At 55.5% G+C, this 18,146-nt stretch overlaps 7 protein-coding genes across 7 annotated transcripts; 5 read left to right on the forward strand and 2 right to left on the reverse strand.

Annotated features, from left to right (window-relative positions):
• Positions 1-459: 459 nt before the first annotated feature.
• BO82DRAFT_415187 (metal-dependent hydrolase family protein) lies at positions 460-2,113 on the forward strand (the record flags this gene model as incomplete). The annotated part of the gene is made up of 1 exon (XM_025639949.1): positions 460-2,113. The coding sequence occupies exon 1, from the start codon at positions 854-856 to the stop codon at positions 2,111-2,113; it is 1,260 nt and encodes a 419-aa protein (XP_025491730.1). The 5' UTR covers positions 460-853.
• Positions 2,114-3,029: 916 nt separating this feature from the next.
• Positions 3,030-4,306, forward strand: BO82DRAFT_310619 (uncharacterized protein; the record flags this gene model as incomplete). The annotated part of the gene is made up of 2 exons (XM_025632380.1): positions 3,030-3,660; positions 3,729-4,306. The coding sequence occupies 2 exons, from the start codon at positions 3,030-3,032 to the stop codon at positions 4,172-4,174; spliced, it is 1,077 nt and encodes a 358-aa protein (XP_025491731.1). The 3' UTR covers positions 4,175-4,306.
• A 1,027-nt stretch (positions 4,307-5,333) lies between these two features.
• BO82DRAFT_402329 (cell differentiation and development protein Fsr1) lies at positions 5,334-8,033 on the forward strand (the record flags this gene model as incomplete). The annotated part of the gene is made up of 4 exons (XM_025639316.1): positions 5,334-5,421; positions 5,522-5,800; positions 5,881-7,719; positions 7,774-8,033. 4 exons carry the CDS (start codon positions 5,334-5,336, stop codon positions 8,031-8,033), a joined length of 2,466 nt encoding a protein of 821 aa, XP_025491732.1.
• Positions 8,034-8,187: 154 nt separating this feature from the next.
• Positions 8,188-8,763, forward strand: BO82DRAFT_81347 (uncharacterized protein). Its single transcript, XM_025641575.1, has one exon. The coding sequence runs from the start codon at positions 8,342-8,344 to the stop codon at positions 8,675-8,677; it is 336 nt and encodes a 111-aa protein (XP_025491733.1). The 5' UTR covers positions 8,188-8,341; the 3' UTR covers positions 8,678-8,763.
• On the reverse strand, positions 8,625-9,754 carry BO82DRAFT_310623 (uncharacterized protein). The gene is made up of 2 exons (XM_025632381.1): positions 9,514-9,754; positions 8,625-9,458 (listed from the first exon to the last, which is right to left on the reverse strand). Exons 1-2 carry the CDS (start codon positions 9,619-9,621, stop codon positions 8,850-8,852), a joined length of 717 nt encoding a protein of 238 aa, XP_025491734.1. The 5' UTR covers positions 9,622-9,754; the 3' UTR covers positions 8,625-8,849.
• Positions 9,755-9,936: 182 nt separating this feature from the next.
• Positions 9,937-12,493, forward strand: BO82DRAFT_354565 (rRNA (cytosine-C5-)-methyltransferase NOP2). The gene has a single exon (XM_025635232.1). The coding sequence runs from the start codon at positions 9,996-9,998 to the stop codon at positions 12,315-12,317; it is 2,322 nt and encodes a 773-aa protein (XP_025491735.1). The 5' UTR covers positions 9,937-9,995; the 3' UTR covers positions 12,318-12,493.
• Positions 12,494-13,776: 1,283 nt separating this feature from the next.
• Positions 13,777-18,048, reverse strand: BO82DRAFT_81360 (putative MATH and UCH domain protein). The gene is made up of 2 exons (XM_025641576.1): positions 17,362-18,048; positions 13,777-17,300 (listed from the first exon to the last, which is right to left on the reverse strand). The coding sequence occupies exons 1-2, from the start codon at positions 17,741-17,743 to the stop codon at positions 13,906-13,908; spliced, it is 3,777 nt and encodes a 1,258-aa protein (XP_025491736.1). The 5' UTR covers positions 17,744-18,048; the 3' UTR covers positions 13,777-13,905.
• Between the last annotated feature and the right edge of the window lie 98 nt (positions 18,049-18,146).

Genomic DNA, 18,146 nt, shown 5'->3' on the forward strand with positions numbered 1-18,146 from the left:
GTATCCTCCGAAGGAGCCATACTTTGTGTCTTGTTCCTCTGCTGGTGATATGGCAGAACACTTGACTCTTTCGATCTTTCGAAATTGGCATTGAAGACGGCGAAACATTCGAGAGGTAGGCAGGTAGAAGTACTTCATCCGACCACCGTATGCTTTCGCCCATTCGAATGTACTTCGCGCGCAATTAATAAACGGGCGGAGGCTTGTTTCGCCCTATGCGGGCCTGGTGTCTGCTAGTCACCCGGTGGCTGTATTATTTCACCAGTATTACCGTCACGTCTGGTATGTCTCACTATTCTCAATCGGGGTTGTAAATTGCTCGCTTCGACCTACTTCATTGACCCGAGCATAGCAAAGGTGGATCATGTCAGAGATTGAGGATACCAGCTATCTGAACCGTGCAATGCTCGCATTGCGGTTGTACGACGAACGGTCGTACGAGCATCAAAGCTCTCATTCTGGCCAGAACCTACCCCTCAGCGACATCTGCTCCGAGCCATGCCACCAGAAATTAGGAAAACATGTTTTGATTACTTCTTTCCGCACATACACCTTGTCTAGGTGTGTGCTTTAGCCAGTAATGGATGGTCTCCCACGGTTTAATGTCACTGTTTAAGCCAGAATCCACTGTCAATACGTGATAGACCCGCGAAAGCATTCATACCTTAGTCACAGGAAATGCGGAGACGTGGTCTGGAGCATTTGTGGAGCATGCAGCCTAGCGAACGTGCTATAATATAAGCAGAGTCAGAGGCTCGGCTCTATAGACATCCCTGATCATGAATCTGTGTATTCACCCCTGATTCCTCCTTTTCACCCCTGCATCTAATCTCTCGACTACCTTCATGCAATAATGTATCGATCACTCACAGACGACAGCCTCTACCGCATCGATGCGGATCTCCTCATTCCTGGGCATGGGGACCCCCTTCTCCACGGTGCCGTGGTCTGGAAGTCCAAGACTATCCTCTACGTGGGACGTCAAATTGACGTACCTCAAGAATACCAAGACGCAACGACGTCGCACGTTCCCATAGTGATGCCAGGGCTGTGGGATTGCCATATCCACTATATGGGCGCTACTTCGGCGACGATGGACGCGGTCGTCAAGACCACACCCGCTTTAGCCGGGGCCCGAAGCGTCCCCGACCTCCACGCAACTATCATGGCGGGGTTCACCTCCGTCCGTGAAGTAGGGGGCTACGGGTGCGAGCTTGCGCTCGCCGTGAACGAGGGCCGCATCCTCGGACCCACCATCTACGGCGCTCACAGCGCCATCAGCATGACCGCCGGCCACGGCGACGTGCACGGCATGCCTCTCCACCAGCTCCAGGACATGTGCGCCCACGGGCTCCCGCTGACCATTGCCGACGGGGTGCCAGAGTGTCTGCAAGCCGTGCGCAAGCAGCTCCGTCACGGTGCGCGCGTGATCAAGGTCTGCGCCAGCGGCGGGGTCGTCAGCGCCATCGATGACCCCCAGCACCAGGAGTTCTCCTTCGAGGAGATGAAAGCGATTGTCGACGAGGCTGCGCGCGCCAAACGCGTCGTCGCCGCCCATTGCCACGGCAAGGCCGGGATTATGAACGCTCTGCGCGCCGGGTGTCGCACCATCGAGCACGGCAGCTTTCTCGACGAGGAGGCCGTCGAGCTGATGCGCGAGAAAGGCGCCATCCTCGTCGCCACCCGCAGTGTGATTGAAACGGGCCTGTCGATGCGCCAGCTCTTCACGCCGGGATCCTATCAGAAGCTGCTCGAGGTCGCCGATGCACACAAGCAGGCGTATCAATTGGCGGTTGCGCGCGGGGTCACCATTGCCCTGGGCACGGATCAGTTCATCAGCTCGAATAATCCGGCTGTTGCGTATGGGCGCAACGGCAAGGAGCTGGAGTACGCGGTGGAGGCGGGGATGACTCCCTTGGCTGCGATTGAGGCCGCCACGGCGAATGGCCCGTTGACGTTGGGGGAGCAGGCGCCCAAGAGTGGGCGGCTGCTCGCGGGGTATGATGCCGATATCATCGCGCTGGCGGCCAATCCGCTGGAGGATATCACGGTGGTGGGGATTGCGAAGAATGTGACACATGTTTGGCATCAGGGGAAATTGGTCAAGTCTTAGTATAGATCTCTGTAGTAATATTGTCAATCAAATTCCATGAGCAGTCCAACAACGAAGTAGTGCAGTAGAAAGCTGAGAAAGGAGGGGAAGGTGGTGAGCTTGAAACTATGCTCATTGAGTAAGGATGATAGCTATTCACCATTATGTCAAATGCATTTATGGTAAGCCTCGTCTCGTGACTTGCCTTCAGTCCGCGTCGTCCGCTAGACGCTGCATCATGATTCCGCTCCGCTCCGCTCCGTAACGGAAGCGGGATAGAGCGGGCAGAAGCAAGTAGTGAGACTGGATTCAGTATCCACTTCTCTGTGTCGTCCTTTTGATCTGTCCTTTGTTGTGGTGGTGTCTCTCTATGTGGAAATAGTCTCGCATGATTCACCGAGTTGGGGCATTCTATGAATGGTATCTGTGCCTTATAGCTGCAGTAATCAGCTCTTCAGACAGAACTTGATCATTATCGTATCCCGCAAACCAAAGCGCTGACTGCTATTGCCATAGAAACGGTTATGTGAGGCTATTTTGAGTGCCATATCTCGACAAGCGACATCAAATCCACGCACTCCCTCTCGGGCTTCTGGGAAGCTCTTGGTGTGGAAAATATACTTCTGCATGAAATCATTAGACGCTTCGATATGAGTAAGAGCCTAGCATGGACCAGTTGCAATCCACCTCAATGAGTCTAGTTTCTCCCGTCAGATCGTACATTCTGGAGCAGACAATGCGCAAGATGTGTTCTTCGCAACTGGTGGTGGTTAGCTTGTTTACGATCCATCTAGCAGGGATAGATGGCATTGGCGGTGAGATATGGCAATATGCATGTGGCCGTACCGACAGGAGTCGCAATCGCAACAAGGTAACCGCATGATTCTCCCAAGTCTTTGATGGGGCCATTACTCTTCAAGCCCCTCAGCTACTCATAATGGCCTCGAGGGATGAGGGGAAAAGATCAAATTCAGAGTACCTGTCAAACAGAAACGACACTGCCCCGCGCCGCTCTTCCTTCGAACCCAAGCAGCCGTTCCCGCCTCTCCCCGCGGACGATTTCGCGACCAGCACTCTCGAGGTACAAACCAACACATACCCAGAGAATGACGACAATCAGGACCTGCCGTCGCCCTTGCATGCAGACATAGAAGCCGAGGATGATGCAGACTTCCAGTCGCAATACTCCCTGGACGACCAATCATTCTCTGATGCATCCACGGACTCGGAGCAATCGCCGGAGGATGGCATCTCCATGCATCATCCATTCCGGCAGTCGTCCGGCTCACTGCACGGTCCGAACGCGTTTGCACCTCCATTCTACAATCGCCCTCCGACACCACTACCGCCATCTCCCTCGTTGACCTCTCTCCTTCGCCCTCCGTTCTCCACTACCACTTCGCGACCGACAACCCCCGACAGCTCGGATGTGGAAACGCCTAACGACACGGAGGCTGCTGTCGCGAAGTCGGCGCGGCGGGCAACAACAGTTCCACGGGCTAGCCCCAAGGTTCCAACGTACGAATACTACGGCTTCGTTCTGTATCTTGCGTCCTCGTTGGCCTTCTGTGAGTGCAACACCGGGCTGAGTCCAACCCAGCGCAAAGACCAAGTCTAACTAGCTCTTCATCCCCAGTGATCTACATCCTCTGGTCCTACCTTCCCTCCCCCTTCCTTCATCAACTTGGCATATACTACTATCCAAATCGATGGTGGTCACTGGCCTTCCCATCCTGGCTAGTCATGTCTATCATCTACATCTATGTCGCGCTGGCATCGTACAACACCGGCTATCTCACGTTGCCGATGAACAGCGTCGAGAACATCGTGGACGAGGTGGCCAATGTCGCGGTTATTGACGGCAAGGGTCGACGACGACCCGGGGGTGGAGCCAAGATGAGGCCCGGTGCGACCTCGTACCAGATCATGGGCCCGCAGAACCGCAAGATCAATTGGAAGGAGATCTGGAGCGAAGGTACAGATGCTGTGCTGGATGTTCCTGTGGGCGGTGTCTGTGAGGTTCTGTACGGGCAGGAAAGGGATGATGATGAGTTATGTGAGGAATTCGTTGAGTATTCATGACATGAATTGCGACGCGATTCGCCGAGATATGACTAAATGGTAGGAATGTGCCAGCTTGGATCTCAACCTGTCGCGGATGCGCTTCTCCTGACTCTTATCGTAGTGACTTCCTTCCTTATCGTCACGTGAAAGGTAGGACGATGGTTGGATCGATCACAGCCCGCTCTCCCTTTTTGTGCGTCCATACTGTCATGGTGGCGAAATGCGTAGGGTGAACGGGCCTTCTGTGTAATACCTGAATGTTTTCTGGGAAGTTCTTTGTGGCTATTGTAGAGGTAGGTATTGAGGTCTAGATGCGGCGAGACTCGCCCCTGTTGAGTGGACGGGAAAGAGTGCCATAGGGTTTTGTTTTTTTTTGGATCTATCACCGAGTTTAATGGTAGCTTAGCCCAGTACGTAGTACTTGTAGTGGACTTTAGGTAGGGTGCAAAGCAGTCCAGTCGCCAACACCACTACCCTTATCGCACTACTCCACCACAGTAGACACAGTTTGAGTCGATTGCGGCAGCTAAGCTATTGACCGCAATGAATTCAAAGAGGCTGGGAAAAGTCAATGGCCAGCCCACCACTTCTCTTTCACCACCCAGCGCTAAAAGCGGTTAAGGCCGCGTGGGCGCCTAGGGAGCCAACGACAGTTCGGGCGGCGGCGGTGGCTCTCCCCGACCTCAACTCATAAGCAGCGAGGAGAGAAACGCGCACCGGTGACCACTCAGTGACCAGCGACCGGCCAGTGACCACCATCCCAGTCCCTCTCCACACCACCATCCCGCCAATTCTCTCGGCTTAAGCTCGCATCGCTGACCCTTCTCCTTTCCTTGTCCGCTGGAAGTTCTCTCCTGCGACCGTCGATTCTCCTCCCAGCGAAACCTCGCATTGTTTGTTTTCCTAGCCATCGGTGCTGACCCGGTCTGGAACGTGGTGTCCTGCCGTTGTCGCCCCGTCATTGACCCGGTTGAACTTACCACCATCTATCTTTCAAACAGACGTGCGACCTCCCCCGAGTTCCACTGATCGGTATCGCTCCCCCTCCTCAGCAGCTCGGACCTTCCTCCCTCCGCCTGCGATCGCCGGAGCTCATATCCCGGCTCGCCTCGCCGCTTGATCGTCCGCTTCACCATTCCATTGTTGATCTCGCATGGCTTGGCAGTCTCCCTCGGCCATGGCTGGGGGTGGAGGCTTCGTCGGGCCCGGAGGTGATGGCTCCCCCAATGGCGGGCAACCCCAGGGGACAGAATACACTTTACAAGGTGAGTCGAGGCTCGAAATTTGGGCGCGGAATTTAAGGGGGGGAGCAGGCGGGACACGAATGCTAATTCTTCCCTTGTCCGTTTTGTTGTTGTGGTGTAGGTGTGATGCGCTTTCTGCAGACCGAATGGCACCGGCACGAACGAGACCGCAACGCCTGGGAGATTGAGCGTGCGGAAATGAAGTCCCGCATTGGAAAGCTAGAGGGCGATGTCCGCACAAGTAAACGCTTACATGAGTCGCTGGGGAAGCACGTCCGGTTGCTGGAGGCCGCCCTGAAGAAGGAGCGCGAGAAGGTCAAGAAGCTCAGTAACAACGAGAAGGTTGATGACACTCGAGATCCGAAGGAGATCGCTCGGGAGAGCATCAATGCATTAAAAGGTTTCTTTTTCTCTCTTCCTCCCGTTATTCTTGCTTGTCTGCTCGCCCTTCGCGATTTGCTGACTGCTTCCCCGTCTTAGCTCAACATCCTCGGCCGCAAGGTGATGTGAACGATGCGGAACACAATCCTGAGAACCACCACGAGTTTCGTCAAGAGAACGAGCGGGATAAGTCGCGGTTATATCTGTCCAAGTGCTCGCAGGAAGTTGCGTACCACGTCATTCCTTCGTCCCACCCGCCCCCCGATCTCAGCGATCAAGACCATATCTACGGCAGTCATCAGCAAATGTCACAACAGACCTTGGAGGAGGTCTACCTGCAGCAACAGCGGCAGAAACAACACCACCACCACCAGCAGCAGCAGGCGAACAACATGATGGCTCGGGAAGTGGCCCTGCAGAACCACCAGCCCATCATCACGCATTACTCGGACAACGCCGCCCTTTCTCGTGCTCCTAGCCAGTTCGGGTATACTCCTGGCTCGAGGGAGGCAATGGAGAGAAGACCCGTGGAACCGCAACAGACCCCGATGACTGCCCTGGAAAACCGGAAGCAAGGGTTCGAATCTGCCCCAATGGAAGAGCGTGCTGGCACGGAGGAGCAGGTATATAATGGATACGGTTCGCAAGTAACAACCAAGGAGGAGACCCGGCAACCCCAGCCTGTAGACGATGCAGATGGCTGGAACTTCGATGAACCTGCGGATACAGCTCCCCCTACTGAGCAAATACCGCCTCACCGCCCCGATGTCGATGCTTTCCCGAATGCCAATTTCGTCGGCGCCAAGTCTCCCGCGCGGACCGGTTCAGTCTCCCATCGCCGAAAGAGCTCCGGTGCCAGAAGGAAGAGTGAGGGTGCTGCAGATCTTGCGGCGTCGAAACCAGATACGTCCTTCAAGGTTCGCTTCGCTCTCCGAGGCCACTTGGATGTTGTCCGTTCCGTGATTTTCACGGGTGGCGGCAGCCCTTCAGAGCCTGAGATCTGTACGTGCAGCGATGATGGGACAATCAAGCGCTGGATCATCCCGGCAACCTATGGAACGTTTGGCGCCCACGGCGCCAACTCGAGCAATGATCTGGACATTACAAGCTACTTCACCCACCGCGGACATGTGGGAGCTGTGACTGCTCTAGCGGCTTGCTCGCCATCACAGAACTTCTCCAACGGCGGTCGCGCGCTTGGAGATGGGTGGGTGTTCTCCGGTGGACAGGATTCCAGCGTGCGTGTCTGGGAACGTGGAAGGGTTGATCCCAAGGCCACACTTGAAGGTCACACGGATGCAGTATGGGGCCTGTGTGTTCTTCCTGGAACCGCGGGATCTGTCTTTGGCGATTCCTGCAGTCATTACGGCGGGCCTGATCGGATCCTGCTTGCGTCAGGTGGTGCCGATGGCCGGATTGTCATCTGGGCAGTCAGCGCACCGCCTCAGCTTTCGTCACCTCAAGCAGGATCTCGACGAGCGGGAGGCAGCCGGCGAGCTAACTCTATCTCGTCCGGTTCCAACTTCCCATCGTCGCCACAGCCGAGCACCGCAACCACCACGCCGTTCCACTACACAATGGTCCGTCAGATCGTCCGCTCGGATTCCCCCTCGCCTACGTGTATCAGTCCATTGTCGCTTGCAGGTATCAACTTTGTTGTCTCCTATACAGACGCGTCGATCCTAGTCTACGATACGAGAACGGGCGAGGAAGTTGCAGGGATGGCCAGTCTAGAAACATACGACGGTACGCCCTCGACCGGTGTTAATGCGGTTGTTGCCACAACAGTTGGATTTGATGGCTCGGCTGGCCTTGACCCCAGCCGGACAATGGCGGAAGAGGAGATTGTTCACGGCGCGACTGGGTCAAGCGGTGCCGAGGGGGTGATTATTAGCGGATACGAGGACCGTTATATTCGCTTCTTCGATGCCAACAGCGGTATGTTATGTTCTGACGATGACCTTTCGCGGATACTAATTTGCACTCGTCCAGGCCAATGCACATACACTATGCTCGCTCACCCGTCAGCGATTGCCTCGCTCTCCCTGTCTCCAGATGGACGGGAGCTTGTGTCGGCAGGCCACGACGCTAGTCTGCGGTTTTGGAACCTCGAGAAGCGGAGCTGCACTCAAGAAATCACGAGTCACCGGCTGATGCGTGGTGAAGGAGTGTGTTCTGCGGTGTGGAGCCGCGACGGCCGCTGGGTAGTCAGTGGAGGAGGGGATGGGGTCGTCAAGGTCTTCTCGAGATAACGAGGGGGTTAATCTACAGCTTCCGCGATGTATGAATCCGTTTTTTTTGGTTTCCAGCTGATACTTTCTTATGGCATGTTCCTTGGACGCATGAAATGGATGAGCGATTGGCCAGTTCTTGAGCATTTGCAACGGTCTTTAATACCTGGCATATGTTCCTTTCTACTTTGTGATTATAGTTCTTATTTTCTCTCCATACCTTTTTTTTATTCGATCGGCTGCATCGCTCGCCACTTTTTCTTGCCTTTTTGCCCCTTTGGGGACATTGTGCTTCCCCATCTTGATACATTTTTCAACCAGATAACATCATGGGACTGGAATCCAGACGGCTGCAGCTTTCCGTTGCCATTGTTCAAGCATTCTACCGTGGGTTGTGGGAAGGATCCCGGATTTCTGTTACACTAAGCTTACTGATACCTCTGCCATGCATCTTGTGTATGCATCTTACCTCGCTATCGTCTACGCGAACGTCTACCTTGCTTCCTTGGGTGCTGCGTGACTTTTTTGATCCCCTCGTATGCCCAGGGGACCTGCTTTTAGGCTGTATAATGATTGCTGTGTCTACTATCCTCTTGCTCTGGTACCCTGCCCAATTCACCTGTACATTTTCTTGCCCTACATGGCTACATGTCTACTACTATTAGGACATGATACTTAAGTAGACGCAAACCGCGCCCGCTCCACTAGCTTGAGCACCAGCAATCGAGGCACATTATACACAAGAAAGAAGATTTAATATCCACATCTCCCCACATTAGATGGCATGAACAAGGGTATCATTTACCCGTCTTTCCGACCCCAGCATGAGAGAAAACCTCACTTCCTCCCTCCCTCCCACGCCTCTTTGAACAGAACCCTCAACCGCCTCGCCTCCTCCGCATCCTTGACCCTCTGCTCCAAGAACCCCTGCAAATCCTCCCAGAATGCCTCCGTCTTCACCACCTCCTCCCCACTCGGCCCGACCGCCGGCTTGCTGACCGGCTCCGCAGCCGTGGTATCCTCCTCACCCCGCTGGCCCTCCGCTTCCCCCTGCGCTTCACCCTCAGCTGGAACAACCCGCCCACCCCCCAGCACCATAACCGCAACCTCAACCTCCTTCCCACCCGCCAGCAACGCCGGCTCCTCGCCCAACATCTCCGCCAACGTCTTATTCCCCGTGACGGGCTTCTTCCGGTGGAGGATCTTGATCTTCTCGAGGGCGGGTTTTGCGTCGGTGGCATCGACGACCCGCGCCCGCACCGCGTCCTTCAGGTCGGTCACGGTCGTCGTGGATAAGGGCATGTTGGGCAGGGTGAGTTCCAGCGCCGGGTTGCGGGCGGACTTGAGGACGACGGTGATGGATTTCGAGGAGCCGGGGGCGGCTGCGGCGCTTGGGGTTTTCTTGGGCATTGTTGGGCGTGGCGGTTGGAGGCGGGGGAGAAGGTGCTTTACCCTTGATGTTAGATTGGGGGTTGGGGTTATGGGGGGTGGGACGACGTACTGGTATGCGGGCGTTGGGGTCGTCGTGGACATAGTCGGCTCGGAGCTTGATGGGTCGGTTGTCCAGGGCGGAGAGGAAGGCTTTGGCGAAGGAGATTTCGGAGGCCATTTTGGTTGCTTCCCTGGGGGACGATGCAACTTCTACTAGGCAGTGGGTTGTACTGTGTGTTTGGGGGAAGAGAGAGACGGAAAAGAGAAGATGATGAGGTGGGGGGTAGATATGATGTCGCTGGATGGGAAGGAATTACCCGATCGGGGTCGGAGGATGTTGTTGATGCTGGCCTGGCCGCAGATTGCGCTTCTGCCTCAGGCAGATTTCAAAGGCGGTGGGCGCACCGCACTGCTGCCTCAGACCGCCCGCGGGAAAAAATGTACCGCAAAGGAAAAGAAAAAAAAGTTTAGATCTTTCCCCGAGTTGATCAGACAGGAACCCGACTTGTCAAAACTCTTTCCTCTCTGTTTTTGTCACAGTCCTTATTCACAATGGGTCGGGGAAATCGCATGAAGAAGCAGGGTCCTCCTGCCCCGCTGGATGAGTCCAAGATCACAATTTACAAGAAGCGCAAGGCCGCTGAACCTCAGAGCAAGCCCGCCGAGTCGGGCAAGAAGCGGAGAAGAGCTGCCGCTGAGGAGGAAGAGGAGGAAACCGTCAAGCCTGTCGCCAAGAAGAAGGCCAATGGTGCTGTGAACGGCAAGGCCACGAAGGTGGAGGCTAAGGCTAAGACTCAGGCCAAGGGCAAGGAGCAGAAGAAGCCCGCCGCGGCTAAGAAGTCGAGTTTCATGGATTCGGACGACGAGGCGGAGGATGATGATGATGATGAGGATGCGTGGTCCGACCTGGACGATGAGGAGATGCAGGACGACGAGTTCGGCGACCTCGATGCCGTGAGCGACGACGAGATGGCCTCCGATGATGATGACTCGGTTGTCGACTCCGAGGACGACGACCACCCCCGCGAAGCCATGTTCTCGGACGATGAAGACCTTTCCGACGCAGAGGAGCGGCTGACGGCTGCCAACATCGAGGGTCTGTCCCGGAAGTTGGATATGGCGAGACAGGAGGAGGAGGAAGAGGCCGAGCTCGAGTTGCAGGAATCCGCCATGCAGACCAACATCGCGGGAGACCGTCCCGACGTGTTCGCCGACGACGTCGGCCAGCCCGGTCTGGCCCCCGACCTCCAGCTGCTCCGCACGAGAATCACCGACACCATCCGTATCCTGGGCGACCTGAAGACCCTCGGCCAGCCCGGCAAGTCGCGAACCGACTACGTCAACCTGCTCCTCGGCGACATCTGCACCTACTACGGCTACACGCCCTACCTTGCTGAGAAGCTCTTCAACCTCTTCACTCCCATGGAGGCGTTCGCCTTCTTTGAAGCCAACGAAACCCCGCGTCCTGTTGTCATCCGTACGAACACCCTGCGCACCAACCGCCGGTCGTTGGCCCAGGCTTTGATCAACCGTGGTGTGGTCCTCGAGCCTGTCGGAAAGTGGTCCAAGGTTGGTCTGCAGGTCTTCGAGTCTGCCGTTCCCCTGGGTGCTACTCCTGAGTACCTGGCCGGTCACTACATTCTCCAAGCCGCCTCCTCCTTCCTTCCCGTTATGGCCTTGGCCCCGCAACCCAACGAGCGTGTTCTCGATATGGCCTCCGCCCCCGGTGGTAAGACCACTTACATCTCGGCTCTGATGCGTAACACTGGTACCGTCATCGCCAACGATGCCAGCAAGCCCCGTGCCAAGGGTCTGATTGGTAACATCCACCGTCTCGGCTGCAAGAACACCATCGTGACCAACATGGATGCCCGCACTGCCTTCCCCAAGGCCATGGGTGGCTTCGACCGTGTCCTTCTCGATGCCCCCTGTACCGGTACCGGCGTTATCTCCAAGGATCCCAGCGTCAAGACCTCCAAGAACGAGCGCGACTTCCTTGCCATTCCCCACATGCAACGCCAGCTGCTTCTGGCCGCCATCGACTCCGTCGACCACAACTCCAAGACGGGAGGCTACGTTGTCTACTCGACCTGTAGTGTTACCGTGGAGGAGAACGAGGCGGTGGTCAACTACATTTTGCGCAAGCGCCCCAACGTCAAGCTCGTTGACACTGGCCTGGGTGACTTCGGTAGCCCCGGTATGACCAACTACATGGGCAAGCACTTCGACGCCAAGATGACCTTGACCCGCCGGTACTTTCCCCACCGTGAGAACGTCGACGGTTTCTTCGTTTGCAAGCTCAAGAAGACCGGCCCGTCCCCGACCGCCAAGTCCAGCGACGCTGCCGCCGCCTCGACCACCAAGTCCGACCGCAAGGCCTCCAAGTCCCCGTCCGCTCCCTCCACCGATGACGAGAGCATCGACAAGACCCCGATCGTCGACGAAGACGGCATGGTTCTGGAGATGGAGGGTGGATCGTTCGGTCCATTCGAGGAAGACGACCAGGACGCCGAGCGCATTGCCCGCGCGGAGCGCAACCGCCTGCGTCGCAAGGGTCTCAACCCCAAGGCCGTGAAGCCCGCCAAATCCTCCTCCTCCAAGCCCAAGAGCGACTCCGAGTCTGAGAAGCCCGCCGTGGAGGCCTCCCCGAAGACGGACAAGAAGAAGACCGATGCAGACACCAAGGCCAAGAAGGATGAGCCCACTTCGTCCCCGGCCGCCAAGAAGCCCGCGAAGAAGACCAAGACGCAAGAATCCACCCCCTCCGCCGCTCCCGCCACCTCTACTACTCCTCCCTCCGACAAGAAGAAGAGCGCCGCGAAGAAGCAGGCCGATAATAAGAGCGGAAAGGCCAAGAAGCCCGCCAAGAAATAAAGGGTTGGCGGTAGTCGGGTGTGCATCTGATTCTTGTATGTATTGTCTGGTTTGAACCAAAAGCATTCGTCTTGTGTTTGGTATGGGTGGCGCATTCTTGTGATTTTAGTGTTTTTGAAATGGATAGATAGCTTCGGTTTGAAGTTCGTCAATAGATACCATTATGTTTGTGCAGCCGAGTCTGGACCACACTGTATATGTGGTAGGGTTAGAGTGTAGCTGGATGGTGTCAATGAATAATCGACGGAGTCGTACTCAATTGAGCATAGACAGAGTGTCTGGCTCATTTCCGGGTCAAGCATGTTTTCGTTGGGGAGGTCTGGTTCATAGCGCCGCAAAAATAGCTTTGAAGCAGCCATACCACCAGATCTAGAAGCAAGTCTTGACGTTGAGGCTTGCCCTATGCTTTATCTCTAACAAACCCACCCTCAAGCAGATATCCTACATGTACATCCCACACCCCACACCCCACACCCCCTGCTCTCCCCAGTCTCATAACTACTACTTCTATACCCCATCTACTACTTCAATCAAGCCAAATACCAACCAAAACCACCTCAATCCATTCAACCTACATAACAACCCAACCCAACCCCACCGCAACAGACACCCCACTCAAAACCGACCTATCTGCTTCTCTTCTCCATCCAAAGCCCCTCACACGCACACAAACAAAACACCGCCAAAACAAAAGATGAACCTCTTCTTAGCCTCCCCCCCCCGTCTCGACGACCTACCTCGCCCTCCTCACCACCCTCATACCCCAAAGCGAAGCCTGCTACACCGGCGACCACAACAACTGCATCTGGGAAGGCAGCGCGCCGGCGTGCGGCACCAGCCCGGACCACGTGGGCACCGGGCACCGAGGACGCCCAGGGCCGCACCTTCGTCGCCACCCCCGAGTGCGGCAACGCCCGGTATTTTTGCGACTGGGAGCGCGGGCAGCCGCGCGGCGGGGACCGCTGCCCGGCGTACGGGAATGGGTGCTGGAGTGGGTATAAGCGGTTGTGGTGTGCGGATCGAAAGTGCTAGTTTACTCCGTGGGGAGTTTGGGGGGAGGGTTGGTTGTTGTGTTGGTCTTTGGTTGTTTGCGCTGGGTAGGCTGAATGGAGTCAATTGGAGGTACTAGGTCGGAATGGATAACTGCAGGGAGGTTGGATTTGTATTTGGCTGGTACTGGGATGATTGCAGTGATTTAATGGGGGTTCTTGCAGCTGTTGTATGTCAAGGTGTATCGAGTTGGAATGCACTACTGAGCCTCGAACGCATACTTATACAAACAAGTGAGTATATGAGCAATTTGTCTTCAATTAAAAGCAATCTGTCTTAGATTCAGAGCGTTTATAGACAAGGACAACCATCTTGAAACTTTGCTATGCATCAATCAATCAAATCAACTTTCAAAAAGCAGGCAGCAGCAGGTATCTAACGGAAAGCACCACGCTATCTAAACATCCTCTCATATATCCACAGCGTCTAAACCAATCAACACCAGGTCACTCCATTCTGTACCTTCCAGGATATTCCAGTCCCCCCAAATGCAATTTCACAAAAAAAAAGAAAAAAAAAAAAAAAACTCAAGACCAAATCAAGTCCGGTAAATCTTCACCACGCTGATGATGCTCTTCCGACAGATCGGGCAGAGATCCACTTGGCGAGCACACGTTACGCACGCGCAGACATGCCCACAGTCATAGAACAGGGCATCCTGCTCTTCGCCATAGCAGATCTGACACAGATCCATCTCCTCATCCGCCACTTCCCAATAGCTGATACCTTTGCCGTGGCGCTTGCCGTCCTTGTAGCCACCTACGTACTTGTTTCCGGTCTTGCGCTCAACAAAGGTACCCTGGCCATGGCAGACACCCTCGAACCAGTCGCCTTCATAGGTATCGCCAATCGGGTATTCCATATAGCCGTTGCCGTGGCGCTTGCCGAGGACGAAATCGCCCACGTACGTGGCAGCAAGGTCGGAGACGTGCGTGCCCTTGCCATGGAAGTAGCCCTTCATGAATTCACCGCTGTAGTACTCGCTGGTGAACGTGGCCCGGAGGGTCTTCGTGCCCGTGTGGGCCCGAGTAGGATGTCTGCGCGACGCGGCCCAAAGATAGCGGACAAGTTGGTCAGGGTTGGCGAACATGCCCTCAATGTTAAGCTTCAGACGGCGGTCCTTGTTAACCTTATCCCCAACGATAAAGCAGGTACCGTCGGGCACGAAAGTCTCGAACGTCTCACCGGAAGCCATGGTGGTCACGTTGGTACCATCCACACGCTGCCAAACCTGAAAGTCCTTCATTGGCGCCCACTTGAGATGCTTACGGATAGCGGCCTTGATGTTCTCTTCCTTCTTCGAGAAGAAAGAGCCCACAGTCCGTAGAATTTGCGCCTCAATGTCGAAAACTTGGATGAAGTAGTAGACGTGCTCCACCGGTTGAGGGACTTCAACCTCTGCAGGGGCATCCTCGCTCACATCAGTCTCAACTGGAGCGTCAGAGGGCGTCTCGTTGGGTTCCTCGACCACGGTGACGGCCTCAGTAGCCTCGACTTCCATCTGTTGAAGATCCTCTGCGATAATTGCAGCAATTACGGCGTCGTTCTCGTCTCTCGCAGCGGTATTCTCAACGTGGACTGCCTCGACGGCCTGGCTTGCGGTGGCTGTTTCAGCATCCTGTGGGTTAATCCCAGGGTCGAGTTCACGAGACACTGGCTCCGGAACAATGCTATCCAGCAAATGGTCCGGAATGTTGCCAGATGAGCTGGGCTGGGCAGCGCCGACCTCATGAAGAGACTGTCTATCCTCGGAAGACTCGGAACCGTCTCGCTCAAGAATAGCCTCCTCTGGCTTGGCTTCAATGGCAATGGCTTGCTGCGGGTCCGCGATGGCAAACAGCTTCGCATCTGCATCCGAAACAATCTCCATCCAGAAGCGAGCCGTCTTGGCAGGCAGCTCCAGACTGTTGGATAGCTCGGTGATGCGGGCAAAAGCGAGTGTAGGACCGAATTGATCGCGAGTGTGTCCGATCTGCCACAAACGAACATATTCAGGACTAGTGGCCTGCTCCGTTTTGGTCGACGCCCACAGCGCGATCTTCTTGCGAAGATCAACATAGTTGGACGAACGAGGCACCCTTAGGTACATCACGCTGTTTGCCGTTTTGGCCTGTGCCATCAGATCGTAGGTATCAAAGAGACTGCCCAGTTGATCGTACTTCGGAAGCGAGTAGACTTCAACTTCGATCTCATCCTTTTCACTCGATGTCAAGGGCAAAGTTCCGGTCTCGTAGTATTCCTTCAGCGGTGCGGACACCTCCCATGGCCCTTGAGGACCCGGCAGGTACTCCTGCACGACGTCGCTGCGAATGTACATCACTGCAATGGCGACGTCGTGGCCAGTCTTGTGATCAGGCTTTTGCGAGGCGTCTAGACCGAGGTGAGGTCCCAGAGCAGTCTTCCGTGTCAGACATTCGACACGGTTGTCGCTCCCATCATCGAAAGCCAGCCACCTGGTACCAGGTCCACCTGGGCGAAGTATACTGAAGAACTTGCCTGAGGTGCGTCGGCCACGGTGGACGATGTACCCATACAGAACATACTTGCCGTCCTGGCCATCCAGCAACCAAGGTGTGAGGTCTAGCTCTTCATCCAGCTCAACTCGGTTGTAAAGGAGACGCCACTGTCTAGCCGCCTTGTCCAAATGCTGACGACCAAGCTCCAGGTGCAGAATGGGTGGAAGTACCCATCGTCCCGGCTTGGCACTGAGGTATTGAGTGAAGGCGTCGCTGGTGGTCTTAACCTGATCCGCAGCCACACAAATGCGGGAATTGTACTCCTTCGGTATGGTGTTGATCACAGCCTCTCCTTGCGCATCGACAGGGACCGAGTCAACAGATGGGCTGTCGAACAGCTGGGCGAGCTCATGTACTGCATCGGTGCCCTCAAGCTCGATCTCGAGGGTCCGACGCAAGCGTTCCCAGAATTCGCATACATCACCCGAGTACTCATGCAAGTTCCGCAGAATTGATGTGATGAGATCGGTGTCTACGTACTGCAGTGATTGACCTCGCGAACGCAGCTGCCAGAGGAACTTCTGCAACGCGTCACAAAGCGGCTTAGGTTTGACATCGCAGTCACTGAGGTGTTCCAAGACGTTCGCTTTCTGAATGATCTTGCAAAAGGGAGCAAGGTGCACCCACGTGGCGAGCCCGGCTACCTCCGCACTGTGGTTGATGACCGAGTCCCCTAGAGGACGGTAGCCGGTCAAGCTCAAGCTATCCCAAGTGGGCTCAGTGTCACTGGCATGCCACCAGAGCGACCGAGTGGGATCGTCCACGATGCGGATGTAAGCATCGAACGCGAGCGTGTCGTGCCGAAGCAGTGCCTGGCGCTGGCCCCGCTGACGGCGGTGGATCTGGTCCCACGGGCCGTGAAAGTTAGTCCAGCCCCAATCCAGGTTGTGTGGATTGAACTGGTGGCACGATGACTGCATCCACCCCGTTCGCGGCTCTTCTGGGTTGTAAAGTATGACACCAATCTGAGCGGAGACCCGCCAGGAACCAGCCCCGGCAGCATTCTCCTGGCGTGCATGAGGGTACTGAGCCTTGAATTGCTCAAGCCATGCAGCCGTATCCTCAGTCTCTGCAAACTTGATGTCAACCTCGGGAGCATTGTTGTCCAAGCTCTCTTCAGCAGGGCCCTGGAGCACCTTGAACTCCGTATCCGGATAAGACTTCTCTGGAGTGGGCATGGTCGGAGAGCACTCGATGTAAATGCTCAGGGAATTGACATTGTTACCGCGTGGGAAGAACTTGATGGTCCACCAATAGCCACCCATGTAAGCTGGGGGCGAGCGCATGATTTTAGCGCGGTTGGGGCGGTCCGGAGAGCCACGAACGCCTTTGATCTTCCACGTCAGACGTGCCTTCTGGATAGGACGGTACTCTGGATCATCCAGATCGGCGTGAAAATTCTTCTCCCAGTAGTCATCTAGGCTAGTCAGCAGTCCGCTCCACGTTTCTGACCTTCGTCCCATGGTTTGGAAGCTTACACTCATAGGCGCTATAGTCGCCATCCGCTGCAGATTCAATTTCCTTCATCTCTGTCTCGTCCGGCACCGTAGAGTCCTCCTCAATCTCAGCCCAGTAGGCATGTTCTAATTCAGGTGGGGCTGGTTGACCCGCTGATGCCGGGTCGGCATCCTCGATGATCTGTGTTTCGCCTTGCGGGGCATCTGGGAGCTCCTCAGATCGAGGCTCTGTCGATGGTTCGGAAGGCATGTCGCTAGACGGCTCAGGAGCATCCTCCGTGGTGGTCTCAATGGTCACCGTTGTTGCCGTGGCTGGCTCAGTTGGAATGGAGTCGGTGGTAAGGGTGATCGGAGGGGGCACCTGGTCCACCGAAGCGGTAGAGTTCTCGATCTGGGAATCCATTTCTGGGATTCAAGAAAATGGACAAGTGTGACAAGAATCAAAAGACGACGAGTCAAAGTAGCAATGGGGTGACCTGTCCCTAAAGGCTACTGTCGAAGGCGAGACAAAACACGAGTGAAGGAGGGCTAGACTGGGGATGATGAGTCAAAGCTGAGAAACACGAGGAGTCTTAGCCTCAAGATGTGTGCAACCAACAGAAGACAATCAGACATTCAAGGGCTAGGAAGTCTGCTGCAATGCTGCCTGCTTGAGTGTTTGAATGGCAGGCTGACGACTCCCCGAAAAGTGGTCAGGCTGCAGACAGAGGGGCAATAATGGGGGGATTGAAACGTGAGAGCCTGACAGGCAGAAAAAAAAGCGAGGGTCTAGAAAAGGCCAACGATAAGACGCAACGAGCAAGGCT

This window comes from Aspergillus uvarum, assembly GCF_003184745.1.
Source record: "Aspergillus uvarum CBS 121591 unplaced genomic scaffold BO82scaffold_28, whole genome shotgun sequence".
Taxonomy (NCBI): domain Eukaryota; kingdom Fungi; phylum Ascomycota; class Eurotiomycetes; order Eurotiales; family Aspergillaceae; genus Aspergillus; species Aspergillus uvarum.

Bases quoted from the DNA above. Each gene is read 5' to 3' on its own strand.
- BO82DRAFT_81347 (XM_025641575.1), top strand. From the start codon at position 8,342: ATGGGACTGGAATCCAGACGGCTGCAGCTTTCCGTTGCCATTGTTCAA.
- BO82DRAFT_310623 (XM_025632381.1), bottom strand. From the start codon at position 9,621: ATGGCCTCCGAAATCTCCTTCGCCAAAGCCTTCCTCTCCGCCCTGGAC. The intron at 9,459-9,513 runs GTACGTCGTCCC...TCAAGGGTAAAG, and splicing joins ACCCCAACGCCCGCATACCA to CACCTTCTCCCCCGCCTCCA.
- BO82DRAFT_354565 (XM_025635232.1), top strand. From the start codon at position 9,996: ATGGGTCGGGGAAATCGCATGAAGAAGCAGGGTCCTCCTGCCCCGCTG.
- BO82DRAFT_81360 (XM_025641576.1), bottom strand. From the start codon at position 17,743: ATGGATTCCCAGATCGAGAACTCTACCGCTTCGGTGGACCAGGTGCCC. The intron at 17,301-17,361 runs GTAAGCTTCCAA...TGACTAGCCTAG, and splicing joins CGACTATAGCGCCTATGAGT to ATGACTACTGGGAGAAGAAT.